This window comes from Schizophyllum commune, assembly GCF_000143185.2.
Source record: "Schizophyllum commune H4-8 unplaced genomic scaffold SCHCOscaffold_11, whole genome shotgun sequence".
In the NCBI taxonomy this organism is placed as follows: Eukaryota; Fungi; Basidiomycota; class Agaricomycetes; order Agaricales; family Schizophyllaceae; genus Schizophyllum; species Schizophyllum commune.
This window is the reverse complement of record NW_026089548.1, coordinates 30,353-58,196: the sequence shown is the minus strand read 5'-3', so window position 1 is coordinate 58,196 and position 27,844 is coordinate 30,353. Positions and strand designations below refer to the sequence as shown.

At 59.9% G+C, this 27,844-nt stretch overlaps 9 protein-coding genes across 9 annotated transcripts; 5 read left to right on the top strand and 4 right to left on the bottom strand.

Moving 5' to 3' along the window:
• Positions 1 to 1,285: 1,285 nt before the first annotated feature.
• Positions 1,286 to 5,185, bottom strand: SCHCODRAFT_0112426 (uncharacterized protein; the record flags this gene model as incomplete). The annotated part of the gene is made up of 7 exons (XM_003027890.2): positions 1,286 to 1,652; positions 1,711 to 2,090; positions 2,158 to 2,952; positions 3,011 to 3,409; positions 3,463 to 3,506; positions 3,562 to 4,583; positions 5,163 to 5,185. 7 exons carry the CDS (start codon positions 5,183 to 5,185, stop codon positions 1,286 to 1,288), a joined length of 3,030 nt encoding a protein of 1,009 aa, XP_003027936.1.
• Positions 5,096 to 7,397, top strand: SCHCODRAFT_02692158 (uncharacterized protein; the record flags this gene model as incomplete). The annotated part of the gene is made up of 7 exons (XM_050346842.1): positions 5,096 to 5,198; positions 5,248 to 5,816; positions 5,870 to 5,914; positions 5,971 to 6,205; positions 6,261 to 6,995; positions 7,051 to 7,286; positions 7,338 to 7,397. Coding segments are annotated over 5 exons (1,669 nt in total), but the record flags the coding sequence as incomplete, so codon positions are not given.
• Positions 7,398 to 7,992: 595 nt separating this feature from the next.
• Positions 7,993 to 8,494, top strand: SCHCODRAFT_02638034 (uncharacterized protein). The gene has a single exon (XM_050346005.1). The coding sequence runs from the start codon at positions 8,041 to 8,043 to the stop codon at positions 8,332 to 8,334; it is 294 nt and encodes a 97-aa protein (XP_050198071.1). The 5' UTR covers positions 7,993 to 8,040; the 3' UTR covers positions 8,335 to 8,494.
• A 70-nt stretch (positions 8,495 to 8,564) lies between these two features.
• Positions 8,565 to 10,174, top strand: SCHCODRAFT_02638031 (uncharacterized protein). Its single transcript, XM_050346004.1, has one exon. The coding sequence runs from the start codon at positions 8,693 to 8,695 to the stop codon at positions 9,875 to 9,877; it is 1,185 nt and encodes a 394-aa protein (XP_050198070.1). The 5' UTR covers positions 8,565 to 8,692; the 3' UTR covers positions 9,878 to 10,174.
• Positions 10,175 to 10,177: 3 nt separating this feature from the next.
• SCHCODRAFT_01192495 (MFS general substrate transporter) lies at positions 10,178 to 17,001 on the bottom strand (the record flags this gene model as incomplete). The annotated part of the gene is made up of 24 exons (XM_003027889.2): positions 16,580 to 17,001; positions 16,508 to 16,517; positions 16,297 to 16,371; positions 16,137 to 16,249; positions 14,943 to 16,039; positions 14,671 to 14,792; positions 14,350 to 14,436; positions 14,131 to 14,220; positions 13,824 to 14,054; positions 13,592 to 13,702; positions 13,420 to 13,538; positions 13,142 to 13,293; positions 12,563 to 12,611; positions 12,471 to 12,504; positions 12,368 to 12,442; positions 12,196 to 12,308; positions 11,637 to 12,141; positions 11,480 to 11,590; positions 11,347 to 11,421; positions 11,179 to 11,286; positions 10,889 to 10,987; positions 10,644 to 10,754; positions 10,345 to 10,466; positions 10,178 to 10,225 (listed from the first exon to the last, which is right to left on the bottom strand). Exons 1-24 carry the CDS (start codon positions 16,670 to 16,672, stop codon positions 10,178 to 10,180), a joined length of 3,750 nt encoding a protein of 1,249 aa, XP_003027935.1. The 5' UTR covers positions 16,673 to 17,001.
• Positions 17,002 to 17,243: 242 nt separating this feature from the next.
• On the top strand, positions 17,244 to 19,097 carry SCHCODRAFT_02692156 (uncharacterized protein; the record flags this gene model as incomplete). Its single annotated transcript, XM_003028175.3, has 1 exon — positions 17,244 to 19,097. Exon 1 carries the CDS (start codon positions 17,481 to 17,483, stop codon positions 19,095 to 19,097), a length of 1,617 nt encoding a protein of 538 aa, XP_003028221.1. The 5' UTR covers positions 17,244 to 17,480.
• Positions 19,065 to 20,720, bottom strand: SCHCODRAFT_02638021 (alpha/beta-hydrolase). Its single transcript, XM_003027888.3, has 6 exons — positions 20,328 to 20,720; positions 20,162 to 20,270; positions 19,853 to 20,069; positions 19,725 to 19,793; positions 19,565 to 19,671; positions 19,065 to 19,516 (listed from the first exon to the last, which is right to left on the bottom strand). Exons 1-6 carry the CDS (start codon positions 20,617 to 20,619, stop codon positions 19,213 to 19,215), a joined length of 1,098 nt encoding a protein of 365 aa, XP_003027934.1. The 5' UTR covers positions 20,620 to 20,720; the 3' UTR covers positions 19,065 to 19,212.
• Positions 20,721 to 22,868: 2,148 nt separating this feature from the next.
• Positions 22,869 to 24,420, bottom strand: SCHCODRAFT_02638018 (uncharacterized protein). Its single transcript, XM_003027887.2, has one exon. The coding sequence runs from the start codon at positions 24,409 to 24,411 to the stop codon at positions 22,945 to 22,947; it is 1,467 nt and encodes a 488-aa protein (XP_003027933.2). The 5' UTR covers positions 24,412 to 24,420; the 3' UTR covers positions 22,869 to 22,944.
• A 988-nt stretch (positions 24,421 to 25,408) lies between these two features.
• SCHCODRAFT_02638015 (uncharacterized protein) lies at positions 25,409 to 27,672 on the top strand. Its single transcript, XM_050346003.1, has 6 exons — positions 25,409 to 25,530; positions 25,583 to 26,274; positions 26,333 to 26,368; positions 26,421 to 26,643; positions 26,706 to 27,392; positions 27,445 to 27,672. The coding sequence occupies exons 1-6, from the start codon at positions 25,429 to 25,431 to the stop codon at positions 27,490 to 27,492; spliced, it is 1,788 nt and encodes a 595-aa protein (XP_050198069.1). The 5' UTR covers positions 25,409 to 25,428; the 3' UTR covers positions 27,493 to 27,672.
• The last annotated feature ends 172 nt before the right edge of the window (positions 27,673 to 27,844 follow it).

The window sequence follows — 27,844 nt, the reverse complement described above, 5'->3', positions numbered from 1 at the left end:
ACCCCCTCCCCCTCTTGCTCGACCCCCTCCCACCCTTCATCCTCTTCACTTCCGCTTCATCCTCTTCACTCCCGCTTCATCCTCCCACCCCAGCCCATCCCCTCCACTCCACCTCACCCGCACCCCTCCCTCTCCACCTCACTCGGGCTCTTCTCGCCCTCTCCCACCCCTCTCCCCCCCCGCCTCGCCCCACCGCTCTTCATCCTCACCACCCCAGCCACGTCGTCGATGTAGGGGACGAGTCCAACAGGCACGTCGCAGATGGAGTATCATGAGTCCACCCCAGCTCGTCGATGGAGGAAGGTCGAGTCCAACCTGCCGTCGTCCCAGGACGAGTCCAGCCCAAAGCGCGGCGATGGAAGACGAAGAGGACGAAGTCCACCGGCTCGTCGATAGAGGACGAGCGAGTCCAGCCCGGCGAGGCGACGGAGGGAGACGAGTCCCGCCTAGCTCGACGATAGAGGACGAGTCCAGCCCAGCGTCGACGGAAGACGTAGTCCATCCCGGCGCAGGGGACGAGTCCACCGGGGCGTCGATGAAGAGGACGAGTCCGCCGAGGCGATGGACGAGCGAGTCCACCCACCTGCGTTGACGAAGAGGACGAGTCCGGCCCGGCTCGTCGATGGAGACGAAGTCCCGCAAGGCGATGGAGGACAGGCGAATCCATCCCAACGCGTCGATGGACGATCCACCGGGGCGTCGATGAAGAGGACGAGTCCGGCCCGGCTCGTCGATGGAGACGAAGTCCCGCAAGGCGATGGAGGACAGGCGAATCCATCCCAACGCGTCGATGGACGATCCACCGGGGCGTCGATGCAGGGGACGGGTGAGTCCACCCCAGCGCGTCGGAGGGGGACGAGTCCGGCCCGGCTAGCGCGTCGATGGAGTCGAGTCCACCTGGGCGTCGATAGAGGAAGGACGCCGACCACCGGCGCCTCGTTGATGGAGGGAGACGAGTCCAACAAGGGCGTCAATGGAGGACGATGACGAGTCCACCTCGTCGACGGAGGGACGAAGTCCAGCCAGCTTGTCGATGTAGGGGACGAGTCCATAGGGGCGCCTCGTCGATGGAGGGAGTCGAGTCCACCATCTCGTCGATGGACGAGTGAGGACGAGTTCAGCCTAGCTCGTCGGTGGAGAGGACGGGTGAGTCCAGCCTAACGCGTCGTCGATAGAGGACGAGTCCACCCCAGCGCGTCGATGGAAGAAGGACGAGTCCACCCAGCGCGTCGATAGAGGAAGACGAGCTCCAGCCCAGCTCGCTGTCGATGGAGTCGAGTCCAGCCTAGGGCGTCGGCGGATGAAGGACGAAGTCCAGCCAGCGCGTCGATGGAGGAAGACGAGTCCACCCCAGCCGTCGCAGGGGGACGAGCGAGTCCGAGACGAGTCCACCCCAGCTCGTCGAGAAAGTCGAGTTTAGCCTAACGCCGGAGTCGATGGAGATGAAGGACAAGTCCAGCCTAGCAAGGCGTCGACGGACGGACGAGCTCCGCCGGCGCGTCGATAGAGGAAGGACGAGTCCAGCCTCGAGCGTCGTCGATGGAGGACCCACTCGCGGGGCGCCGATGAAGAGGAAGGACGAGTCCACCGGGGCGTCGAAGACGGCGTCGAGTCCATCCACCGGCTCGTCGATGGAGTCAAGCGAGTCCCGCCTAGCGCGTCGATGGAGGCGAAGAGCTCCACCGGCGCCGGGTCGTCGATAGAGTAGACGAGCTCCAACCTGCCGTCGTCGATAGAAGAAGGACGAAGTCCGCAGCTCGTCGACGAAGTCGAGCTTCGCAGCTCGTCAACGATAGATGGAGGACGAGCTCCTCCAGCTCGGCGATGCAGGAGGACGAGCTCCAGCCGCCTCGTCGATGCAGGACTCGCCAGCGAGGCGATGGAGGGAGTCGAGTCCACCGGCTCGTCGAGGAAGAGGACGAAGTCGAGTCCATTCGCCTCGTCGATGGAGGAGGACTCGCCAGCTCGTCGTCGATGAAGAGGACGAGTCTAGCCGCCGGCGCGTCGATGGAGGTCGAGCGAGTCCCGCCTAGGGCGTCGACAGAGGACGAAGTCCAGCCAGCCAGCTCGTCGATGAAGGTCGAGTCCAGCTAGCTCGTCGTCGATGAAGTCGAGTCCAGCCTAGCGCGTCGCAGGAGAGGACGAGCTCCAGCCCACTTCGTCGACGATGGGAGGAGGACAATGTCCAGCCAGCCTAGCTCGTCGATGGAGGGAGGACGAAGTCCCGCCATCTCGTCGTCGATTGAGGAAGTCGAGCTCCAGCCAGCTCGTCGACGGCGGGAGGGAGGACGAGTCCAGCCACCAGCGCGTCGATAGAGGAGGACGAGTCCAGCCAGCTGCCTCAGTCGATAAAGGGGGACGAGTCCGCCCGAGCGTCGTCGATGAAGCAGTCGAGTCCAGCCGAGGTCGTCGATGGAGGGAGGACGAGTCCAGCGAGCCATCTCGTCGGCGATGGAGGACGAGCGATTCCAGCCTAGCTGCCTCGTCGATGGAAGTCGAGTCCAGCAGCGCGTCGACGGAGGAAGTCCGGCCAAGGCGCGTCAACGGAAGACGAGCGAGTCCACCCCACCTCGTCGCTGACGAAGGACGGACGAGCTCCACCCCAGCTCGTCGATGATGGAAGACGAGTCCGCCGGGGCGTCGGAGAAGGACGAATCCAGCCCGGCGTCTCGTCGATTGAGGACGAGTCCAGCCTAGGGCGTCGTCGACGGAGGTCGAGTTCAGCCAGCTCGTCGACGGAGGAGGACGAGTCCAGCCACCAAGGCGATGGAGGGGGAAGACGAAGTCCGCCGGGGCGTCGATAGAGGAAGGACGGACGAGTCCAGCAACCTCGTCGACGATGGAAATCGAAGTCCAGCAAGGCGTCGTCAAGGACGAAGTCCAGCTAGCTGCCTCGGCGTGGATAGGGACGAGTCCAGCCCAGCTTGTCGACGGAAGGAGGACGAGTCCGGCCTAGCGCGTCGATGGAGACGAGTCCACCGGCTCGTCGATGGAGGACGAGTCCACCCACCTCGCCGCCGGAGGAAGTCGAGTCCATCCCAAGGCGTCGATAGAGGACGGACGAGCTCCGCCTAGCTCGTCGATGGAGGAAGACGAGTCCAAGGCATCCGTTGATGGACGCAGGACGAGTCCAGCCAGCGACCTCGTCGATGAAGGAGGACGAAGTCCACCCCAGTGCTCGTCGATGAAGAGGAACGAGTTCAGCTATCTCGTCGGTGGAAGTCGAGCTCCTCCGGGGCGTCGTCGATGGACGGACGAGTCCACCCCAGCTCGTCGATGAAGACGAGTCCGCCGGCTCGTCGATGGAGGGAGACGAGTCCACCGGGGCGTCGACGGACGGACGAGCTCCGCCGGGGCGTCGATGGACTCGACGAGCTTCAGCCGAAGTCGATGGACCAGCGAGTCCAGCCTAGCGTCGACGGAGGAAGTCGAGCTCCACCAGCCACCTCGTCGAGGAAGGACGATGACGAATCCAGCCACGAGCTCGTCGAAGACGAGTCCACCGGCTTGTCGATGGAAGGACGAAGTGCAGCCCAAGGCGATGGAAGGACGAGTCCAGACCACCTCGTCGTCGATGGAGGGGGACGAGTCCAGCAAGGGCGTCGATGGAGGGGGACGAGTCCACCAGGGCGTCGATGTAGGACTGACGAAGTCCACCGGGGCGTCGATGGAGGAAGGACGAGTCCAGCCAGCTCGTCGATGGAAGGACGACGAAGTCCGGCCACCAGCTTGTCGCCTTGATGGAGGAGGACGAGTCCAAATCCACCGGCGCGTGGATGATGTAAGGACGGACGAGGTCCAGCCAGCTCGCCGATGGAAGGCGAGGAGTCCAGCCTAGCACGCGTCGGAGATGATGAAGGGGACGAGCGAATCCACCTCGGCGATAGAGGACGAGACGAGTCCAACCAGCCGCCTCGTCGAAGGACGAAGTCCACCGGCGCGTCGATGGACGAAGTCCACCGGCGCGTCGATGGACGAAGTCCACCCCAAGGCGACGATGAAGAGGACGAGTCCCGCAGCGCTTCGAGGAAGAGGACGATGAGTCCGCAAGGGCATCGATGGAGGACGACTCCACCGGGGCGCCTCGTCGATAAAGGACGAGCTCCAGCCTACTAGCTCGTCGATAGACGGTCGAGTCCAACCACCTCGTCATCTCGTCGACGAGCTCCAGCGCAGCTCGTCGATGCAGGGGACGAGTCCCGCCAGCTCGTCGAAGACGGTCGAGTCCCGCAAGCTCGTCGATGAAGGACGGACGATCGAGTCCAGCCCATAGCGTCGAGGAGGACTCGAGCTCCAGCCAGCTGTCGTCGACGGAGGACGGACGAGACCTCCTTAGCTCATCCTCACTCCCTCCCCCCTCGGGCTTTTCCCACCTCCCCCTCGCGCCCTCCCCGCCCTCCACCTCCACCGCCCTCCACCTCCCCCCGCGGTCGGGCGCAGGAGCGGGTGGGTGGGTGGGTGAGGGCGCAGGAGCGAGTGGGTGGGTGGGTTGGTGAGGGCAGAGTGAGCGAGTGGGTGGGGGAGGGCGGAAGGAGAAGACGACGAGTCCACCGGGTCGTCGATGGAGGACGAGCTTCAGCCACCTAGCTCGACGATGTAAGGACGAGCTCCATCCACCGGCGAGGCGATGGATGGACGAGTCCACCGGGGCGTCTCTGATGAAGACGGACGAAGTACAGCCCGCAAGGCGATGTAGGGAGACGATCGAGTTCCAGCCGCTGGCGTCGAGAAAGTCGAAGTCCAGCCAGCTCGTCGATAGAGGGAGGCGAGTCCACCGGGGCGATGAAAAAACAAGCTCCAGCCACCTCGTCGGAGGACGGACGAGTCCGCGGGGCGTCGTCGATGGAGGAAGGACGAGTCCACCGCGTTGCGGCTCGCTGCTTTATATCGTACGTCCCAATATATGTTCAGAAAAGAAAAACATGACTGTGGTCTTTCTTCTCTGTGATCATTACAACCCATCTATAATGCCTTCTGTACGCTGGCTGTATGTTGGAGATACCGAGCGAGCGTCTGGAGGCAATGTGTGACTACTCACGTGAGACGTGACCAACTACAACGAACCTTGCGGTTCAGATTTGCCTCCCGACGACAACATGGCTTTCCAGCAGTCCCCGTCGCTCGCAGTGCTCTCACCGAGCATCCTTATAAATCTCATGCACCTGATGGATCCTTTGGACATCATCCGCCTGCGACAGGTTTAAAAATTCGGGCTTTGCTCACGCGCGTATGCTGACGACGATACAGACATGCAAGACGCTGTACAGCGCGACGAAGAAGCGCGCGGTTTGGGTTGACCAGATGAAGAGTATGTGCGCTGCGAACAAAGTCTTTGCGCCGACTTTCGACATCGAGAGAATGTCCCTCGATGCCCTGGAGCGGGCGTCCACCGCGCCGGCCAGATTCTTCCGCCTCCTCGTCAACCCACCGGAAGAACCTGAGGACGGATCGAACCCATTTTCCACCCGAGAGATATTTCTTCCTACCCCTCCAGCTCGATCTTCGAAGACCACCCGCCGCCGCGCTTCTCTCGCCTCTCCCGACTCCGCGCCCGACGACGAATTCCGCAGCGTGTGTCTCGTCCCCGGTGGCCGTTTCCTTCTCTGCTGCTCCCTCCACAATATCTATATCTACTACCTCGACGTCGGCGGTACTAGCGAGCGCAAGGTAGCGCTTATACTTGCACGCCCGATCAAGAGCTTGCTGGCCCTTTCCGCGCACCCGGAGGGCTGCGATTACGACTTCGAGATCCGGGAATGCTATAGGGCGGAGAAGGAGGACATCTTCAGGTTCATCTCCGTGATGAAGCCGCATACGTGCGTTATACAATTCAAGGCAGCGGCAAGTATTGACTGCTGAGGACTAACAGGTACCTGAATGAGAGATTTTCTGTGCGGGCGAAGGAAGTGCATCCGTGCGTTTTGCGAGTTGTACTTTTCAGATTAGCTGGCTGACATGAGATTCGCGCAGGGGTGCAATCATCCATCTATGCGAAGTCGCTGTACCCGAAGATGGCGAAGCTGGGTTGAAGATCCTGGCCCGCTTGGCGGATGACCTGCTTGACAGCCATACACTGGACATACATGCTGTCACCGCTGACCTCGTCGTAGTGAGCGCAGGCAACAAGGTCGTGCTGTGGCGGCACAGACAGGGCACAGTTGCGATCTGGTGGGCATTCGAGCACAGGCTCGGCTCGCTGAATGGAGTGCGCGGTCAATCTTCTGGAACCACGCCCTGGCCTCCTGCTGACGCTTAACCAGGTATTCGTCGTGGGCGCGCATGCGCTCGCTGTCTGTGAGTTCAGCCAGGCCGTCATATTCCGCATTCCCGAATTCTTGCCTCTCGGACCGGGGGATGCGCTCCCGGTGCCCGAATGGAACGCGGAGCCTGTCTACTCGATCAACGTCGACCTCGAGTATCCCGACAACTATGCCACGCCGCGCCCTTGGTACCACGTTCCGTCTTCCTTGCCCGCCTGGGACTTTTTCGCCGGCGACATGACTGTCCGCTGGGTGAGCGAGGTCGTCTCCACCAACTTCGCCGAAAGGAGCAAGCTGCCACCGTTTCTGCCCGCCTTGCATAGAACTATCAGGGCGGATATGTCTGCATCGCACATGCAGTCGCGCGACTCGTACGTGGCGCACCTCACCTACGTGCCCTGCATGGACGACAATCACGTTATCCTCGCGCACCGACCGTACACTCAACTTGTCTACGCGGCATACGCGTACCCCGAGGCCGACCCGATGCAAGGCGCGGGCGCTGACGAGGCTGGGTCGACCACGACGTATGGTGTGCTCACTGCTAAGGACCCGACTTCGGACGGAGCCAACGATGTCGGGAGCTTCTCGCTGTGCGCGGCGAGCGGCAGAGTCGCCTATGTCAACGTAATGCGAGACGGGCTGATGAGCTCGGCAATCGGCACCATCAGGAAGGGCTCGAAGAAGATCACGGTCGTGGACTACCTGCGTCAGTGAACTTGCGCTCGATCGGAGGTGCGTCGCAACCGTGCCCAGAGGTTCGCGAGCTCATCTCCTTGTACAATTGTAGATTAGGTGCTGCTCAGAATGTCTTGGTGCCCTGCACCAAATCTTGGTGTCCTGCGCTGAATCTCGGCCAGCTGTTCTTACAACACACGGTGTAGGCAATGCATTATACACTGATTCCCGTGCGCTAGGTTCAAGATTGGCTGCTGTGTGGCATCGCATGCTACTGCAGTATAGCGGCGCATGCTACTGCTGTATAGCGTCAGATGCTACCGCTGCTATCATCTGCCATCCGCAGAGGTGACAAAGATCCCTTCTCGCGTTGTAGTTCACCAAAATGATATTTTACAGGAGGGACCTACCATTTTTCCCGCGGGCGTCCCGACGTCGGGACGTTTGTGCCCATATTTGGTGCGTGGGAATATTGCGCTCTCACCAGCGGATCAGACGGCGTGATGATGCGGTAGTAGGCCTCGTCGACGAACGACGAGGTGGGCTGGACTCGCTCGTCCCCATCGACGAGGCAGCCGGACTCATCGTCTTCCGATGTGGTGGATGGACTCGCACGTCCGTCGACGCCCCCTCGCCTCCTTCGCATATTCATACGAGTCCCATTCGCTCACTCGCCTACGATCCAAATGGAGCTGTGGATGAGAGGCATGACTCTGGGCAGGATTGCACGCGTCCGGAAGTTGAACGCCTCATGATCACCAGCAGCCACTCTTCGAATTTAAAGGCGGTACGACCCCCACCGATACAGAAGACCAGATCGTACTGCCATCCTGTAGCACGTAATTTACAGCTTATCTCGGGGAAGTAAATGAGGAGCAGAGAACGTAGCAAGGCAGGAGCGTGAGAGTGAAGGCGAAAGCTGAGAGCTCAGGAGACATCAAAAGCGGAAGCGCGGCCCGGTAATCCCGTGTGATGTCACGTTTCTCGGGACGGACACGAACTTGTCTGCGTCGCCCATGGTATCTAAATCTATGCCCTTTCCAGTGCTTGCCTTGAGTTAACCCTCAAATGCCAATGGATTCCTGATGGCTGGCTATGTAATATGCCTGGTCCAGCGCCTTCAGCTTCGACTATCTCACATTTGCAAAGTGGCAAACTCGTCGCGTCTAGCGCGCTGTTCGCGCTCGTCGCGCAGCTCGCGCGTTCAGCGCCTCTCGCGCTGATTTCGCGCTCTCGATTAGACGATGCATATAAAACTTCCTGTCGTCTTGCCTTCCCTCCTCGTCCCTCTTCCCCCCGACGTGCGTACCACCCCTACTTTTCGAGCGCTATCGACGTCGCCTTGAATTCGTCGTCTATTCTCAGCTCGGGCCATCTTTCTCTATCGACCTCGTAGCTCCACCTCCGTCGCTCTAACCGCTGTCGCCATCGTGGCCGTCTCTATTCCCGAATGACGACCGTCTCGCCTACGAACCAATCTTCTTCGAACCCGGTACAGGCGAATTCCGCGCCCCAGGAGCGCAGCGCAGGTCGCGGTATAGCGGGTGGTCTGAGCCAGGGACCTCATCAGGTGCGTTGCGTTTATCCTGTCCGTCGATCCCCTGCTGACGCATTCCCCACTCCAGTTCACCGCGCAAGCATCGTCCACTACTGCGTACGGGCCCGCTTCTGCCCCCCTTTCGACTGCACAAAGCACGACGCCTCGCGTGATTATGCGCCCTACGACGGCGGTTTCATCTGGGACGGCGACGAACATGAGTCCTGGCGTCGCCACAGCTGGCTCCAATGCAGCCACCGTAGTCAATTCGCAACCCTCGACCGCATCGACCCCGCGGCCTGTAGCGGCTGCCATCGCGCCACCTGCCCCCTCGGCTGGCCCGCGTGGTATGGCGAGCGCTGGTGCCGTCGGTGGGCTAGCCGGTACGGCGTCTGGTGGTCGCGCCGCCGCATCGGCTGCTCGTCCACACGTCGCGGCGTCTCATGCACCTGGTGCTGTCCCGATTCTGCATGGCGCGTCTGCGGACTGGCTTCAGCACGTGCCGTGGGCGTCAGCTAACTCCAACTCCATTCCTGTGTCCCACGCGCCTGCATCCAATCCTGCGTCCGTTGGCCCCCCTAGTGCGCAGACAGGAGGACCGGGCACCTATCAGGCCGCAACGAGTGGTACTGCGCAGACTGAGAGAACTGGTACCGTGCATGCCGCAGGACCTGGTACCGCACTACCCAGCTCGAGCGCCAACACCTGGCCGGGAAACCGAGTGGCGCCGGAATCCATGATGCAGAGCTTGCAGTTCGCATCGCGAAGCGCAGTGGAGTGGATAGGGAGAGCGCAGTGGGCGGAGTCGAGACTCCTTAACGCTGCGCAACAACTCGAGGAGGCCCAGAGGCAGCACGCGCAGGCACGTTCCGGAGCGGCCATGGAGAACGCCAAGCTTCGAGCGGAGATCACCAAGGTTCGCGCGGAGGCAGAGGCGGAGATCGCCAAGGTTCGCAAGGAGGCGGAGACGGAGATCGCCCAGGTTCGCAAGGACGCGGAGACGGATATTGCCCAAGTTCGCTCGAAGGGCGAGGCGCAGGTCACCGACGTGCATGCGTCCACGAACGCACGCCTGGAGGCCGCGAATGAGGCGGTGCGCGCAGCGGAAGGGAGGGCAGCGGACGCCGAAGAGAAGGCTTCGAGTGCCGAGAGGAGAGCGAGGGACGCCGAGCGGAGAGCCGCGAATGCGGAGGGTGCGGCGGATCAAGTGCTGGATCTCATGGACGAGATAGAGAAGTATAAGGTGTGTGTGCGGAAGTTGGAGGAGAAGCTGGGGGAGCGGGAGCAGAAGCTGAAAGAGCGGGAGGAGAGGGTCAAGGCGCTCCTGGAGCAGATGAAGGAGCTCGAAGACCAGGACGCTGTGCTACCACCGCGCACGAGGAAGAAGGTCAGGATGTTATGAACGTCTTAAAGTGGGATGTATAGAGCGGATGCGATTTCGTTTGGGGCTATGTCAGGATCGCCTAAGTGCATGTGCATGTCAGAACCGCCCGCGTACATGTCAAGTTCGTATGATTATCAGTTGACGCGTACCCAAGTAGCAGGCTGCTATACACGCGCCCCATTACGCGCATGTTTGGTCAACATGAGGCAGCGTACAAGAATTGGCATGCCAGTGGCTCGATGGTCCTATCTATTGCTCTGGCTTTGCATTCATCCGCGAGTTTCTAGTCATGAATTCCTCCCTATTCCACGCCTCCTCTCATCTCTCCATGTCGCGTAAACGCTGAGCAGAAGTGCGCAGAAGCAACTATACATCGTGAGATGTAGCGTCACTGAATAGCAGGAGCGACCCGCGGTGCACTCGGGCGCTGCGGCGGGGGCGGGGGTCAGGGGAGTTGATAAGTGCGAGATCCACGCGTCTGATACGCTCGGTCGCGACGCCTGCTTCTCCCCCTCGCGATCGAGATTGCGACCGAAGGCGAACGAAAATATGTTGCCGCCGACCAGGGGCGAGAGTTGGAGAAATCCATAGTTCTCTGAGAAGTGTTCTACGATAGGCGGGTCAGAAGATGCATCGAGGGAAGCGCACGGAATGGCAAACAAAGGTGCTGAGCAAAAAGAGGTATAATTTTGAAGATGTAGGTATGAAGGGGAGAATCATGGACGTGATTCCAGGGTGTCCCGACGCCAATAGTGCGAATAGTAATATGAAAGTACCTGCTCACCTAGACCGAACCGGTCAATGACCATCGCTGGCATGGTGCCGAAGAGGCTTCCGTACGAAAAACCCAGGACGGCGGTCGCCATCCAGAGAGACTCAGGGCTATCGGTGCTCGCTGATGATTTTTCGTAAACAAACACTACACCGGGCGTGCAAATGATGCGAAAAGGATGGACGATACAGGCCATCGAGGATAATGTACGCCGCTGGAAAAGGCGAAAGACGGGAGAAATAACAAATCAAGCTCACCTGTCAGCACTTGCGATACGAAGAAGCCAAGCGCGATGACGACAAAGAGCGTAGAACGTACACGACCAAGGCGTGTTTTGACAAAGTCAGACGCAAAACCTAATAACATGGGATGAGTGAGCACGAGCGACGGGGAATCAAACGGGAAGGAAGGAGGATGGACGAGAGATATAACGACGGGTGAAATGAGATCGAGCAAGCAGTAGCGACAAAAGAGAGACGGGCGGGATAGTTGAGAGACGACTGGCGTAAATAGACCACACGCTGGTAGTCAGAGAATATCCACTCGCCTGCCGAAATTCTTCCCGCGCAATTTGATACGCTCAGGATAGAGACCTGGGTCGCCTGCAATGCAGAAGCGACCGAGTCGTCGTAATCTGGAGGGGCCAAAGCGGACCCTATAGACACGGTAAATCGAGGAACGAAGCCGCTTGAACCCCAGTAAGCCATACACTCACGGCCCAGACTTCCCGCATACAGCGCGCGCACCATCGATCCGACATTGTTGATATACATGAGGCCAGTGCCACTGACTGAAGGAGACAATCAGAGATATTCTACCGTGCTGATGAAAGGGCCGAAGCAACCCACGCGTCGATATGATAACGAATAACAGCCAAAAGTCGAGGCTAGAAAACAGCTCTATCCTGTGAGAGTTTACGCGCTCGTAGCTTTGATTTTGATGATGAACTGCAGGGTGTGCTTGGTGCTGTGAGATAGCCTGGTCACCAGGACAAATTCTACGTACTATGCTCGTCGGAATGGTGGGTATGCCGATGGTCTGTATGCTGCGGTAGTATGACCTCCGGCTGGGCCAGGAGCGCATCCTGCTCGCCTGCTTCGCGTTCGTCCGAAGTATCCCTTGACTCATCCACCGAGCCGTCGCTCCCCTGCTCAACGCGAGAGGATCTATACTCTTCTCCATGCGGTATCGGCGCGACGAGCCATAGGCCGACTAGCTGCGGAAGCGCCGTCCCCAGGATCAGCAAGGTCAAGAAGTGCGACGTATTCCCCGGAGATGGGATCTTGGCGAACACGGTGCGGGAGATTGTGGAGAACAGAAATGCACTGAGCCCAAAGCCCGCGGAAACAAGGCTCGTTGCGGTAGCACGCGCTCGGTCTGGGAAGCTTTTTGCGACAGCGTTCGTGCTGCTCGTACTGCCTGCGTTGCCGCCTGCACCGGTCGCTATACCGCAAAGGACGAGCGCTGTTATGACACGGGCGTCGGCGCAGACAGCTGTGTCGTAGAGGAGCTGTTAGACGTATCAGTGAGTGCAAGCAGTGCTTACGGCAGACAAGCAACGGACTTTGATTCCCGTATATCCGATCAGCAGGAGCACGAACGCGCGGACGAAGCCGCGCTTCGGCCCTTGCTTGTCGACGAGCCTGCCCCAGATGGGTGCTGAAGCATAGATGCCAACTGTCGAAGGACATCAGATGTACTTTAGCTTATGATTCAGTGCCAAATACCCTACTTACCGCTCCCCGACATGCCTATCAGATTGAGCTGTGTTTGCGACATTTCGAGTCGCCGAGCGAGTTGGGGACCATAGACTGAAGGTGTCATTAGCTGGAAACACACACCGCTGCCTCTCACGCGCCACACCGGAGAACACCTGCATGCGTACGGAGTCAGCGCCCAACAAACTGTATCGTCGGTGGAGAGGTACGCACATAGTTTGTCCCCGACGCCAGCGCTACGAAGATGGCGGCGGAGAGCGTGCTTAGGCGGGGTCGAGTGAGAAGCCTTGACATGTTCCGGCGAATGGACAGCGCTAATATGAGGGGGCACGTCAAGGCGCAAACGCACGATAAGGTGCAATGGGAGACAAAGCGGCGCCGCTCTGCCCCCGCGTTCAATGGGTTAGTCAGCTGGCGGTGAGTACCCACGATGGCAAATGAGGAGCATTTGTTCGAGTGCGAGACAGAGGACACTGAAGGAATACGGCCCGCGCTACAAGCTTGCAAACTTAATACCGTCGCTCAGAAAATGCGAGATGCATTCCCCGTATCCACACCATCCGAACTTCCATCCGCTACGCTTCTATTGACTTGCTTGGTTACGATGCTCTATACACAGATATGCAATAAATAGTACTTGCAAGATAGTTGGATGCGCTTGTCGCTCACCGAATAGATATATTACTTCTTCACTTCGTCTACACCTCATGGCCTTTGCCGAACACACTACAGACCCCTCCTTCCCCACGAGCACAGGCGTGAGCGCGACGGTGGTTCAAGTCGGCAACTCACACCCTCCTCCAAGCCCCCCTCTTCCGCTCATCCCGCCACACCGCGTACACGCTCAGCAGCAGCGCGCAGAAGCAGCAAGAGGCAGTCAAATGCAGCGTCGCCGCATAGCACGAGCGGCCGGCGACGCAGTCCGGCGCTGCCACAGGTGCGGGCTGAGTGATCAATGAAGACTCATCGGAATCTCGTCTCCACAACGCCGCCGCCGCACGTGCGATAGCTTCCACCCTCGATGCACTCGAGCGGGCTAGAGTCCTCACGCTCGTCGGCGATGCACCTACCGCTTCCCTCGCCCCCCTCTCGCCCTCGCGATCCAAGTTCCGCCCGAACGCGAGCGAGAAGAGGTTGCCGGCGAACATGGGCGCGAGTGAGATAAAGCCCCAGTTCTCGGAGAAGTGGACTAGGGGGGAAAGCTTAGCAACCAAGTGGCGCAGAAGAGAACTGAAGATTCACCCATCCCGAACCACTCGATGATGACTGCGGGCATGACGCCGAAAAGGCTCCCGTACGAGAACCCGAGCAGCGCGGTCGCCATCCAAAGGGACGATGGATCGTCGATGTTGCCTGAACGGAACGGACCGAGTCAGCGATGGAGCATTGGACGAGCGGTCCTCGAGACAGGTAAACGCGCAAGTGTACGAAGGGAGGATGCATAAGCGCACGAGACACTCAAGCCACCACTCACCCGCCAGCACCTGCGACACGAACAGGCTCAACGCGACGCCAACGAGCAGCACGGAGCGCACGCGGCCGAGGCGCGTCTTGACGAAATCGGAAGCGAGCCCGATGACGATGCGCCCCGCGCAGTTCATCACGCTCAGAATCGACACCTGCGTCGCCTGCAGAGCCGCTGCGGCCGCGTCGTCGTAGGCGGGAGGCTGCAGGAGGGCTTCACTTGAGATACTGGAGTGCGAGGCTGCGAAAGGTTGTCAGCATCCGCACGCTACACGATATATGTAGAACGAGAGATACGCAGAACGGGAGATACGCACCCTCAGCTCTCGCTTCCGCCAGACTTCCCGCGTACAGCGCCTGCGCCATCGAGCCGACATTGTTGATGTACATGAGGCCGGTGCCGCTTACTGGAAAAAATGTGAGCAAAACTGAGCAGTCAAGAAAGCACGAGGAATAAGGAGAAATAAAGTCCATGTCGCTGAGCACGAAGCACAAAAAAAGGCAGTCCAGGAACGAGCGATAGAAATCTTACTCACACGTCGATACGATCACAAACAGCAGCCAGAAGTCAAGGCTGGTAAAGAGCGCGCGTCCGTGGACGTTCGCGGGCTCGTAGCCGTGCGCTGTGGGGTAATCAGTTCAGTGCCGAAAGCCGTTATGACCAGAGAGGGGCGTGCGGGGAAGTCAATGTGAAGCAGAGAACCCGTTACGCGAGGGTAAACCCGTACGCGAGGAGAACCCAGTACGCGCGAGGAGAACTCAGCACACCGCAATAACCCATGCGATGTTGGGTCGCGCGATCGCACCCAGTCGAGCTTGGCATGCGCGATCGCACACAAGGAAGACGTCAAACTCACCATGCGGATGGTCATGATGATGATGCGCGTGGCTCGGGTGGATGAGCACCTCGGGCGCGAGCAGCGCGTCCTGCTCGTCCTCCTCGCTCTCGTCGAGCGCGTCGGGGGAGTGGTCGGGTCGTCTGGGGCGTTTAGTCAGCCGCGTCCCCGCCCGCTGTCATAGCTCATGGAGGTGCTCGATGATATCACTCGCGAGAGTGCTCGACGATACCACTCGCGAGCGTGCTCAACGACATCGCTCGCGTCACGACTGAATGCCGGTTCCCACGTACCTCCCACCATCCCGATGCACATGCGCATGCTCCGCCTCGTGCAACAACCGGGCGCTCCTGGACAGGCTCCTTCCCGCGTCGACGCCACGACTTCTCGAGGCATTGAGGCGCGGCCGATACTCCAACGATCCGCGGGATGCGTTGACCTCGACGTCGTGCGAGATGCGGCGCTCGAGGTCAGGTGCGAGGCGTCTTTCCAGCGATCCGCGGTCCAGGGAGGGTGACACACCCCTTCCCCCGAGCGCTGGCGACATCCTCCTGTCCACCGACTCCGAGAGGCGTCTTTCCAAGCGAGCTGGGCTGAACGACCTCGACCTCGGCGACGCGCTCAGCTCGACGCCCTCCGCCGCGTCCGGTATGTACGCGATGGCGGGCGTCATGGAGGGCTGGACGCCGTGCTGGGATTTGGGCGCAAATCCAACATCCGCATCCTCGTCGTCGGACTCGGAGTGCAGGATGAGGTCGCCAGATTTCTGCGCGATGGTGGGCGCTGCTCGTCCTATAGTGGGCGCTGCTCGTCCTTCTTCAGCAGCCAGCAGCGGCGTCCGACTCGTGTTGGTGGCGCAGTACCTCGGTGCACCCAGTCCTCCTCCCGCACTCGCGTCAAACAACACCTCGCCCTCGCCCCCCACACGAGTCCCCGGCACACCATCCCTAGCCGGCACCTCGTCATAACCGCCGTGCACCTCGTCATAACCAGCCGGCACCTCGTCATAACCAGCCGGCACCGCATCCTCGTCGTAACCACCGTGCCCCCCATCCTCCTCATGCGGCACCGCCCTCACAAACGCCAGCCCCACCAGCTGCGGCAGCGCCGTCCCCAGCGCCAGCAGCGTCAAAAAATGCGACGTATTCCCCGGCGCCGGTATCCCCGCAAACAACACATGCGAGATCGTCGAGAACAAAAACGCGCTGAGCCCGAAACCCGAGAGGACGAGCCCCGTCGCCGTCGCGCGCGCGCGGTCGGGGAAGCTGCGCGCGACCGCGTTCACGCCGCTCGAGTTGCCCGCGTTGCCGCCCGCGCCGGTCGCGGTGCCGCAGAGGATGAGCGCGAAGAAGACGGGGCCGTCGGCGACTATGCCCGCGTCGTAGAGGATCTGGAGAGGGGTCAGATGTGGGTTTTGCACGCAGAGAGGGGGGGTAAGTCTAGGATGGCGCTCATGGAGGAGCAGCGTATTGACAAGAAAAACACACCTTGATGCCCATATACCCAGCGAGGAGGAGCACGAAGGCGCAGACGAAGCCGGGCTTGGGGCCCCGGGCGTCGACGAGCTTGCCCCAGAGGGGGGCGGAGGCGTAGACGCCGACTGAGAAGCGGTCAGCAGGGCACTCTCGCAAGCTCGGGTGAACGTACCGTTGCCCGAGATACCGATCAAGTTAAGCTTGGTGTGCGAGATGGAGAGCCGCTTCGCGAGCTGGGGGCCGTAGGCTGGGGAGTATGATTAGGGGCAGCCGTGTATGGGAGTAGGGAGTGGAGGAGTATGGTGTGATATGGAAGAGAGGGATGAGGGTGACGTATGAAGGAAGGGGAGGAAGACGGCCAGATTGAGTGTATGATCGCGTACCGGAGAAGACCTGGGGGTATGCGCGTTAGCAAGCGTGATCGGACAAGGCAGCTGACGAACGCGATCACGCACATAGTTCGTTCCCGAGGCCAGCGAGACGAGGATAGACGCAAAGAGCGTCGTAAGGCGCGGGCCGCTCAGGAGCGGAGGCGCGGCGGGCGACATCCACGGCGTATGTGTCGGGAAGGGGAAGAGGTCGAAGGTGTGCTAGGTGTCGTGGGAGGCGCGCAAGGTGTCTGGCTCGACGCGGAGAAGGTCAAGGACGACCTAGCGCAGGACGATATCTCAAGCACGACGACGGGGGTAGGAGACAAGACGCGATAGGCGGGGCCTGATGCCGCCGAGCTCCAGTGATCGGGCGACGGGCACGCCACGCGGACGGGTCGATATCGGGGGAGAGGCAGACGACGATAGCATACAGCTGCGGGCAGGCGTAAGGTGAAGTAGCAGGCGAAAGCTTGAGAAGATGAAGGACGCAGGTCAGTGTGGGGAAGGACGACAAGGCGCGCGCCTGCCTGGATCGGTCGGCGCACATGTCAGCGCGGGGGCGGAACTCTGAATCAGACACGTGCGCTCTACGTCATCACACAACACCGGCTACTTCTTGACTTGATCGTCGACATCTCTCAATCGCCAAGTCCGTAAATCTTGGGCGCTGCTGTCGGTCTTCGCATGCTTTGAGCCTCTATTGCGATGCTAAGACCGTCGCTCTCTCATCCTCAGGCCATTCTTTGCTCGCCGTCCCACGCCACCGACTGAGCCTTTGACGGGCAATTTGCTCACGATGCCTTTGAGGATACTGATGGGTTTGAGAGCCACTGATCCCTTTTAGAATGTTGATGACTTTCAGTACATCTCGCATATATTATCTGAGTCGCTGGTCGATCTTATCTCCCACTATCACTCCCTCCGTCCATCCTCGGCGGTGTTTGCTCCCTGTTTGTCGCTCGCTCATAACCTTCAATCCCGAGTCATGCCCGCCGACAACACCGCTTCCGACGAGTCTACTGCGACTACAGAGCTGGGTGCCCGTATCGAAGAGCATGGTACGGCCCGTGTTAGTGTCAGTACGTCTGCCGCTGGCGAGCCTGGTACGTCTTTGGCCGGCGACGCTGGTACGACTATCGCTGGCGATGCGGACTCTTCTTCGGCTGGAAACACTGATGAACAATCGACTGATGGCGCTGGTTCGTCCTCAGGCAGCGACGCTGGCTCGTCGTCTGGCAGAGATGCTATTTCGTCCTCAACCAGCGACGCTGGTCCGTCGCCAGCCAGGGACGCTGGCCCGTCTCCCGCTCGTGCGCCTCCCTCTGGTGTCTCTTCAGGGAATGGGCCTTTTCGAGCTTCTGCTCTGCTCGCCCACGCTCAAGCTCAACGTTACACTTCTCTCGCGCCATTGTCACCCATAGACCCTTCGCTCTTTACCAGCAACGCCTCTCCCCGCCCGCCTACCCCATCTTACGGTATCGACCCCGCGCTGCTATCATCGCCTGCCAGTGTCACGAGCGGTCTTCTCCTGAGCATCTTCGGCAATAATGCTTCTTTGCCTGCCTTTGACAGCGCTCCTTTATCCAACAGCGCTCCTTTTTCTAACAGCGCTCCGGTGTCCACCTCTCCCCCTCCCTCGCCCTCCACCTCTCCCCCTCCCTCGCCCTCCACCTCATCCTCATCCTCGACCTCCCCTCCCCCTTCCCCCCTTCCCCTCTCCAACCTCATCTGGGAATCCGACCTCGACCGCGAGGTTGCGCGCAGGAGGAACGAGGAGCGGGCGGCAGCGCAGCGTGCGCGGCATGACGGGATGTGGGAGGCGTTTGTGAGGGAAAGGCGGGAGGCCATGGGGGCTGAGCTCCCAGAGGCTGCGAGGCCTGCGCCGCGAGTGGCACGTACCCTGGAGGAACTCGTGTGTGGGCCGGCACCCGAGTGGGTTGCGAGAGAAAATGAGCCTCTTCCGGAGGTCGATGCGCGAGTGGATGAGGCGCCCAGTACGAGAGAAGCTGGTCCTCCGGCGTCCGACGATGCTCAGCATGCGAACGACCGCCGGTCGGCATCTGAAAGTCAGCGCGAGGGAGATGCTCATCAAGAAGTCGTCGCTCAACAGCAAGAGGAAGTCGCTCAACAGCAAGAAGAAGCCGCTGAGCACGAGGAAGTCGCTCACGGCGGGCAGAGCGATCACCACGCGGAAGACGCTCAGCAAGGACGCCGCGCTGAGACCAAAAGTAACGACTCCGAGGAGTCGGTAGACAGACAGGAGGAACTTGAAGTCGAGGAGGCGCTCCGAGTTCACGAAAAGGAGGTCGACGAGGATGGGAATGGGCTCGCTGAGCGTGAGCCTGTTGCCCTCGCCGCTGAGGTGCTCCTAGACGGGGAGAACGCCGCCGGACTCGAACAAGACGAGGATGCCATCGCACTCGAGAACGAAGAGGGCGCCGTCGCACCCGAACAAGGCGCATTCGAGGATGCCGAGGATGCAGGCGCGCACGACGGCTCTGGCTCCGACTCGGACGCTTCCTCCGCAGTCGAGGACAGCGACCTGTCCCGCAAGATGCACACGCCGAGCTGGGATTATCGGCTTTTCTGTACAGTGATGTAGCGTGCTTTCGTTGTATGTACGAGTACAGTGTCTATCTTTTAGTCCGTAGTTTTACAAGGAGTTTGTCTATCAATGTACAGCCGAAGGGTGACCATAGTAGCGCAACGATGCCTTGTTATAGTCGCGCCACGATACCATGATCCCTCCTTCCCCGCGCCCCAGCATGATACACGCCCCCGGCACCCGCACGGTACACGCCCTCAGCACCCGCATGATACGCAACACCCTCCTGATCAGAGTCGAAGTACTGCCCCATAATCTTCGTAGGCGCGTCTCTCAATCTCGGAAGGCCACTGGCGAGCACGTCGGCGAGCGCGTCCGGCGCTTCCATAGGTATGAAGTGACCTGCTTGTGGGATGCGAGAGACGGAGGCCCAAGGCACCACACCTGTGAGGAGTGCATCTTGGAGGTCTTTTGCCCTGAAGGGGCTGTTAGGGCAAGACAGGCGGTGCGAGAATGTTACACACATCACATCGTTGGGACCGCCCAGGACGAGGCGGACCGGGGTCGCTTGGCACATTGGTGGGAGGAAGTCCAAGGGCGCGGTCGGGCCGTACATATCCATGTACATATCCTAATGCGAATTAGTTGCCGTATCTTCCGAAGACGATGCAAGACGCTGCTTACCTCTTCCTGCTCCCGCGAGCACGCTAGCGTCAGACCGCCACGCTCTTTATCTGGTATGATGGCATGCTCCTAGGTGTGACGGTCAACTTCCCTCCCTTCGCTAAATTTCCTTCGAAACCTCTACTCACCACAAAAAGCGCCCCGACCCTCCGATCCCACGGCGCTTTCCGAAAGTACGCTTCCGCCGCCCCGCGGTCGCGCCACCAGTCGCGGCGGCCCGTGGCGCGCGCGCGCAGCCGAACGCGTAATTTCTCGATGCGCGGGCGCGGGACGGCGAGGAGGACGGGCTCGATGAGGGTGAGGTGGGTGAAGGGGAGGAGTGGGGGAATGCGGGCGAGGATTGTGCTAGGTGTGGGTCAGGTTGGGACTGAACAAGTCAAGCGGAAGGAAATATGTGGCGGGGGAAGATCTGGATGGCGAAGGAAGGAAGGACGTACAGCGCCAGCCCGCCGACTGAATGACCGATCCCTATCAGTGGTCGTGCTTGCAGGTCGGAGACGTGAGTGATGAACCGGTGGGCAGCAGTGGCGTATCCCGCGCTCTGCACTGCGGGGCCCACGTCAGCCACGTCCCCATCCACGCCTTTGCGCGCATTCGACTCACTCGACTTCATCTCCTCCTGTTTATCCACGTTCAATGTCGCCGACTCGCCATGGTTTGGACACTCGATGGACCACGCTTCGTGCACATCAGGGCCCGCCGAGCGCATAAGTCGAGCAACAGTAGGCTCCCAGGTCTCCTTGTGGAAGCCGATGGCGTGGAGAAGGATGAGGGTGGGCGCGGCGGGGTCGACGGCGTGCGGGAGCGGGAGCCGGTAGCGCGTGCCGACGACGTAGAGCGGGTAGGTGTTATCTGGAGGGAGGACCGTCGTATCTGCGTCGAGCTTGGCGGTCATTGTATGGTTGAGGAAGAGAGCAGAAGGTAGAGAGAGCGCGATGGACGAGGGGTCAACGTTGTGCGACAGAAATAGACGTAAGTTAGCAGAACTGAAGCGGGTGCGCTCTTATAGATCAAGATGGACGTGCATTCGCTCTATATGCAGGGAGAACGGACCTCCGGGTTCAGCGGAGCCGCGCTGGTCGTTTGAAGTGCACCATTCGCGTCACAAAGCGTACTTGTCACGCCTAGAATTCTTTCCATCGCGAACATCTCAGCATGTAAGTGTGAGAGGGGCGGCTTTCCGCTGTTGGTGGGTGGTCTTCCGCTTAAGTCGCAACTCGACCGCTGCGGGGCCGACTGATGATATTTTAGTGAGCTGCAATGTGAGGAAAATATGAAGCTCGCCATCCAGAAGACGTTACGCGTCTACATCATGTAAGAGTCCATATGTGCGCGTAATGGAAACGTTCAAGGACGAGTCTGATCGCCTGCGTCTGACGGGTAGCTTAACAAACCGTCCGCGGCTGTCGTATCGTGATCAGGCGTTAGAAGGGGATAGGGAGCCCACCAGTAGCATCAAGCAATGCAGACACTCCGAAAGCTCGCGGTCTGGTGAATGAAGGAGGCTTGCATCAAGCCTGGATGCTCCAAGTTCTATGGAAGTCATCAGCGCGCACGAGCTACAATCAGCGTAGGACGCGCTCTCATCACCTCGTACAGCGATTGTGCAGCTAAAGGCGGATGCCGTTAGGCCGCCGGGGGACTCAGCATCCGATGAAGATGGACAAGGGCCGACGAAGATGGGAGCAAATGTGACCCAGGCATTAGGCGTAGACGCCAGAAGCGCGACGATCACTGCATGTCTAATCCATCATCATCATCTCTATCACAAGGTATAGATTCCATCACAAGGCACGTCGCACCTTGTACGTGTAACACGAATTCGGAGATATGGTGGACGCTGTTCTATACTCGTGGGACGTAGAGAGGACCTACGGCGACTTTGAAAGCCTTTCGGAAGGGTGACATGTGCGCGTCGCATCAGTGAAGCGCTCACCTTCATTATGACGATTATGATCGTCTACGCGGGTCTAGTCAAGTATAGACGTTCACTATAGGCCTCGACCTGGTCAGCGTAAATGCCGGCATCAAGCATTGTATGACTCACCGATCTTGCGCTCAGACTCGCTGATAGTCCGCTCAGACTCACAGGCATTGCACCCACTCTATTCAGTCCATTAACTTCACCGCGTATACTTAGAAGGTCATGAGGTCGAAAAGGCGCGAAGGTGCGCGAGAATGGGCACGCGCAAATGCGCGACGGAGACGGACGTATCAGCGTCCGTGCAGGTCGAGGTCGAACTTGGCGGCTCAGAACCTGACGCGCAAGGGGAGCCCTATGGCGAGTCCCTCACCCCATGGCGAGCACGCCAAGGAATGGATTGGGAGACAAGGAGTGAATGCCAAAACATTGGCCAAGGTGATTGTGGGGCTGGAGATCATAGCGGCGTGAGAGGATTGCTACGGCGTGAGAGCCAAAAAGAACCCTCCTTGTTGGTCGGGGGTCGGATGCTGCCAAGATGCGCCTTGACTCACGGTCTTCGAGGATCGCAAGTCTGCTTGAGCGAGTGCGCGTGGCTCGCGCATAGAAGCCTGTCCGGAAGTTGGATGCGAACAGATAGCTCGGTAGCGAAGCCATGCTGCGGGAGTCTGCTCCAGCTGCCGTTAGCACGTGATGAGAGTACGATGTCTTCAAGTTCTTGCGCACCAGAGTTCACAACTACGGGCTCAACACTCGTAAGCTGACAGATGGCGGGTAGTAGTCATGATATCAGCCAGAGCGCACCCATGCATATCAAACAGAGGGCGGATCCCAAGTCCGCTTCCCATCGTCAATGGAGGCGCTCACATCGCGATAGGAAGTTCTGATGAGCACGCGCAAGTGCTGTTGCGATCTATTGGTGCAGGAAGCACGAAGGCAGAGACGCGATCGCGGATGCATGCATCCACGAAAGCAGGGACGGAGACGCGAACGCATAGATGGCGGTCAAAACCGACACGTCCACGCGATTCGATTCGAAGTGCAGCACGTTTCACGTGATTTTGCCACCGTAAGTTCGACTCTCGCTCCCCGCGTTCGGCGCAGCGTCTGAGTGCATCGCGGGTCGCTCCTGCTACTCGGCAACGCTGCATATCACGATGTTCAGTTGCTTCTGTAAGGTCCTGTAGAGCGTGTATGCCGCATGAGGAAACGAGAGGAGGTACGCGTTGATACACATCGTACAATCCTAACATGCGTATGAACGATCTTGACGTATACTTCCGCTCTATAGACTCCACTTTAAGACGTCCACAACATCCTGACCCGCTTCCTCGCACGCGGCGGTAGCGTAGCGTCCTGGTCTTCGAGCTCCTTTACTTGCTCCTTGAGCGCCTTCAATTGCTCCTCTAGCCCCTTCACCCACTGCTCCCGCTCCCCCAGCTTCTCCTCCAGTTTCCGCGCATCCGCCCTGTACTTCTCCACTTCGTCCATGAGATCCAGCACCTGGTCCGATGCACCCTCCGCATTCGCGAGCCTCGCCTCTGCGAGCCTCGCCTCTACGACCACAAGCTTCTCCTCTGCACTCGCCGCCCTGCTCTCCGCGGTCGTCGCCCGGCTTTCCGCGCCCTCGGCCCACTTCGCCGCATCCGCCGCCCTCCCCTCCGCCGCGCGCGCAGCCGCATCAGTCGCCTCAAGGCGCGCTTCCGTGGCGGCGTGCACTTGCACGATCTGCGCCTCGGCCTCAGCTGCCTCCGCCTCCGCCTGCGCTACCTTCTCCTTCGCGTCCGCGCGCGCATCGGCCACCCTTTTCTCAGCGTCCGAGCGCACCTGCGCGAGCATCCTCTTCGCGTCGGACTGCGATCTGGTGAGCTCCAAGTCGACCTCCGCGAGCTTCGAGTTGGCGACATCAAGCTTCGCGGTCGTGTCCGCCAGCCTGGAGGTGGCGTCGCCGAGCTTGGAGGCGGTGTCTGCGAGCTTCGCCTCCGCCGTCTTCGCCCTCCCCTCCGCTACCCTGGCCCTCTCCTGCGCCGTGACTAGGTCCACCTGCGCCGCCGCTGCCTTCGACTTTGCGTCGTCGGTCGTCGCTTGAAAGCTTGACTGCGCCTGCGCGAGCTTTTGCTTGTAGTCCTCTTTCGTCATCCGCAAGGCATTGGCGAACCTGATCTTGAGCTGCTGTGATTCATTCGCGTAGTCCTTTATACCACAGTGCATGTGATATAAGTAGGCCAGCAGATCCTTCCACACCATGGAGCTGAAGCGATCTAGCCATGCCGCAGGCACGTTCCTCCATTTAGGGGGCAGGACCACCTGCATCACAGATTGCGAATGCATGACGGGTCTCACGTCGAGCATTTTCGCGAGCATAGTACCGCAGGCGGGATGGGCCCGCACGTCCTGAGTCGCACCATGAGAAATGATGTGCGCGACGGGAGATGGAGGCGCAGGGGAGAAGCCGAGGCTTGAGGTGGGCAGTGAGGTACCAGGTCCTGCTGCCTGAGCAGTACTAAGTCCTACAGCATGCACAGGCGCGAGACCAGATGACGCAGCATTGGACGCAGGAGCGGCGGGTACAGAGGAGAAGTTGCTGTTAGCCGATGCACCTCCGGGGGCGCCAGGTCCACCAGACACCGATATGAGTGGACGAGCGGGGGAAGCAGCAAAGGGAGCACCAAACGATGTGGCGACACGGGCACCAGACGATACACTCCCGGCCAGACCGCCGGACGTAGTACCGGCTAGGCCACCAACGCCGCCGACGCTCGCCATACCACGCAGCGCGGGATGCGAGCCAGCCGTGGGAGCAGTAAGCGCGTTGGCTGTCGTCGCAGGCCGCGGGTTCGACACGGTCGAGAACTGCGAGTTGGCTGCATTGGAGACAACTGTGGCGACGCCAGGATTCGTGGTCGTAGTCTTCGCCAATGAAGTGGCCGTCGGAGGACGCATGATCAGGCGAGGCGCTTGAGCCTGTGCAGTGGCAATGGGGGCAGAGGCGAGCGCGTTCGCAGTCTTAGTCGACGCTTGCGTAGTGGTCTGAAGTACGAGATGCATCAGCAGGGAATCGATGCGCAGGATGAGCGCAACGCACCTGCTGAGGTCCTTGACCTCGACCACCCGCTATCTCATGACCTGTGTTACGCTCCTGGGGCACGGAAATCGCCTGTACCGTGTTCGAGAGAGATCGATTCGCAGGCGAGTTGGTCGTCATTCTGGAATAGAGACGGCCGCGATGGCGACGGCAGTCAGAACGACAAAGGTGGAGCTACGAGGTCGATAGAGGAAGATGGCCCGAGCTGAGAACAGACGACGAATTCGAGGAGACGTTGATGGCGCTCGAAAAGTAGGGGTGGTGCGCACGTCGGGGGGAAGAGGGAGGAGGAGGGAAGGGAAGCCGAGAGGGGGTTTTATATGCATCGTCTGATCGGGAGCGCGACAACAGCGCGAGAGGCGATGGATGCGCGAGCTGCGCGACGAGCGCGACGAGCGCGAAAAGCGCGAAAAGCGCGAAAGGCGCGAAAGGCGCGACAAGTTCGCCAATTTCAAAAAAGAGCGATCATTGAAGCTGAAGGAGCCGGAGCAGGTTCTTTGCGCAGCCAGATATCAGTACCCCATGAGAAGTCGAAGTCGAGTTGGAAGCAAATGCTTTAGAAAGGGCATGGGTGATATGGACAAGTCCGCCTCCGTCCGGATTCGAACTTTCGCGAGCAACGCGTCATGTCACATCTGTCACGTACAGGCAACGCGCCGCGTCCGCGCCGAGGTTTGACGGTCATCTTCATGAGCACTATGGCCGAGAGACATTCCAATGCCCTTACAGGGCTATCCCCCAGTCTCCTTTTGAACCTGATGGCGCAGATGCAGCCCGAAGACATCATCTCGTTACGACAGGTCAGTCCTTTCTGCATTTTCGCCGATGACCCTGACGACGCCCTACTTGCAGACCTGTAAGACGCTGCAGGCGGCCACAAACCACCGTGCTGCGTGGACTGCTGCTCTTGAGCGCACCGGCTTTGCCAACAAGATTTTTGGTCCGACCTTCGATGTCTCGTCCATGTCTCTCGAGGCGCTTGAGCGCGCGGCGACCGCGCCGTTCAGATTCTTCCGGCTCCTCACCCGCAAAGGGCGCATTGGTGAAGACATAGAAGAATTCGAGGACAGGATGGATCGTCTCTACGGTGAAATCCTTGGAGGGAAGATGCCCAGGTACTCACCACTGGAGAGCGAAAAGGAGATGACGCCGTTCCGTACGCACAGGCTTCGGCTCCCTCCTCTCCCAGCTGAGCTGGCCGCAATGCTTGCGAACCAGCCAGTAATGCCGCAGCCGACCAACACACGAAAGCCCTCGAAGAAGGGCAAAGCGCCGCCGCCTGCGCCGTCGAAGGAGGACGAGTTTCGCAACGTCTTGCTGATCCCAGGCGGTAGATTCCTGCTTACTTGCTCGCGACTCTTCATCCACATCTGGGACCTCAAGGGCGCTTCGAGCAAAGTCCCCCTCTTTTCGATGCAGATTAAAGACATCCTTGGCTTGTCAGCCCACCCGGAAGCGCTCAACTACACCTTCGAACTTAAGGAGTGCACCAGGACGTCGCAAGCGAACTCGTTCCGGTTCATCGCAGCGATGACCCCGCTTCCGTACGTCGCGCGTGAAGCTGGAAGAGTCATCTGATTGGCAAGTGCTGATGTCGATCAGGTCTTTGGGTCGCCCGCAAGTGAAGAAGCTGCATCCGTGAGTCGCCAAGTTCGTGCAAGGCAGTCTTGTACTAACACTTTCGCTGCAGGAAATCCGTCCTTCATGTTCTCGAGGCTACCTTTCCCTCCAGCGGAGGGGTGGAGGTTCGCGTGGTTCGCCGCTTAGGTTACGACGCTGAAGACACCCCTCGCATCCACATCGTGTCGGACGCGGTCGTCGCCTTCAGTGCGAAAAAGGTCGTCGCTCTCTGGAACTTCACCAACAACACTGCCGCCGCTTGGGAAGCCTTCGACTCGAACACAGTGATCGGGGTAAGAGCCCGTCCCCTCGCCCTCTGCGCGTACCCAAATACTCACACACCCCTCTGCTCCAGATGCACCTCACCCCCACCCACATCCTCACGATCACAGAGATGGGCGACCTGGCCATCAACCGGTGGCCGGCATTCGCGCCCTGCCCGCCCAACGCGCTCCCAACGTTCGTCGAGCCGAAGTGCGACTACTACCTCAGCATCTACCGCGGTGACATCTCCGCCACGTACGCCGCCCCGCGCCCCTGGTTCTACGAGCCGCACGCCTCGCCGACCTTTGACTCCTTCGGCGACGAGAGAATCTCGCGGTGGACGCTGGAGTGCATCGTGAGCAACTACGGCAAGAAGACGACGCTGCCGCCGATCATGCCCGCCGTGCACGGGGTGGTGAAGACCAAGGGCTTTAGTCTGGAAGGAGAGAACTTTGAAGGCCGCGTCTGCGCGACGTACTCGCCGAGTGTGGATGGGAGCCATGTCGTGCTGCCGTACGATCAGGGAGGGGTGATTGGGTATGCGGCGTATGCGTTCGAGGATACGGGGGACGATGCGGGGGCGAACAAGCCGCTGGCGTACGGTACACTTACTCCGGAGGACGGGACGGGCGCCGGGTCGCGGCTGAAGATGACGACCTCCGACAGCTTCTCGCTTTGTCCGGCCAGCGGGAGGCTATGTCGCATCGAGCCAGGAGGCAAGCATATCACGGTTCTCGATTACCTCAAACCGGCCCCGATTGTCCTGCCCGCTGGTACCGTGAGTGGCCTGCTGGTGTAGAGAGAAACCCGAATCTCATGATGGTTCACAGAAACCAGACGTTCCGACACTGCGACGGCTAATCAACCAAAGCACTTGATGCCGTATCATTGTCAAGTGTACTTCCAAGCCAATTTTATTTGCTCTATACATCGGTAGTGCCATGAGTGCCTCCTATTCTGTTGTACATTGTCTCCTTCAGGCATGAACCACACAATCCAGTAAGTAGCCTGTTCCTGTACGTGTATGTACACTCGAAACTCTTATACTCGCATAAGTAGTATCTCATAGCGATCTCAATGCATGCCCGGTCCGGGTACCCCCGTATATTCTCAACGACTTGGCTTGTCACGTCCATCTCCCGGCATGCATGTTGGCTGCCTGATTCGGGATGCTCATCGATCCATGGAACCGCATCTAGAATCCAAAGGGAACAAAGGAAGACAACCAAG

What these genes read in the sequence shown, in the direction of transcription:
- SCHCODRAFT_02638034 (XM_050346005.1), top strand. Translation starts at nt 8,041, where the DNA reads ATGCCTGGTCCAGCGCCTTCAGCTTCGACTATCTCACATTTGCAAAGT.
- SCHCODRAFT_02638031 (XM_050346004.1), top strand. Translation starts at nt 8,693, where the DNA reads ATGAGTCCTGGCGTCGCCACAGCTGGCTCCAATGCAGCCACCGTAGTC.
- SCHCODRAFT_02638021 (XM_003027888.3), bottom strand. Translation starts at nt 20,619, where the DNA reads ATGACCGCCAAGCTCGACGCAGATACGACGGTCCTCCCTCCAGATAAC. An exon ending in TCAGTCGGCGGGCTGGCGCT is followed by an intron (nt 20,070 to 20,161) that starts GTACGTCCTTCC and finishes ACCCACACCTAG; the next exon opens with CACAATCCTCGCCCGCATTC. An exon ending in GGGTCGGGGCGCTTTTTGTG is followed by an intron (nt 19,794 to 19,852) that starts GTGAGTAGAGGT and finishes CGTCACACCTAG; the next exon opens with GAGCATGCCATCATACCAGA.
- SCHCODRAFT_02638018 (XM_003027887.2), bottom strand. Translation starts at nt 24,411, where the DNA reads ATGGCGAGCGTCGGCGGCGTTGGTGGCCTAGCCGGTACTACGTCCGGC.
- SCHCODRAFT_02638015 (XM_050346003.1), top strand. Translation starts at nt 25,429, where the DNA reads ATGGCCGAGAGACATTCCAATGCCCTTACAGGGCTATCCCCCAGTCTC. An exon ending in GCAGCGATGACCCCGCTTCC is followed by an intron (nt 26,275 to 26,332) that starts GTACGTCGCGCG and finishes GATGTCGATCAG; the next exon opens with GTCTTTGGGTCGCCCGCAAG. An exon ending in CAAGTGAAGAAGCTGCATCC is followed by an intron (nt 26,369 to 26,420) that starts GTGAGTCGCCAA and finishes CTTTCGCTGCAG; the next exon opens with GAAATCCGTCCTTCATGTTC.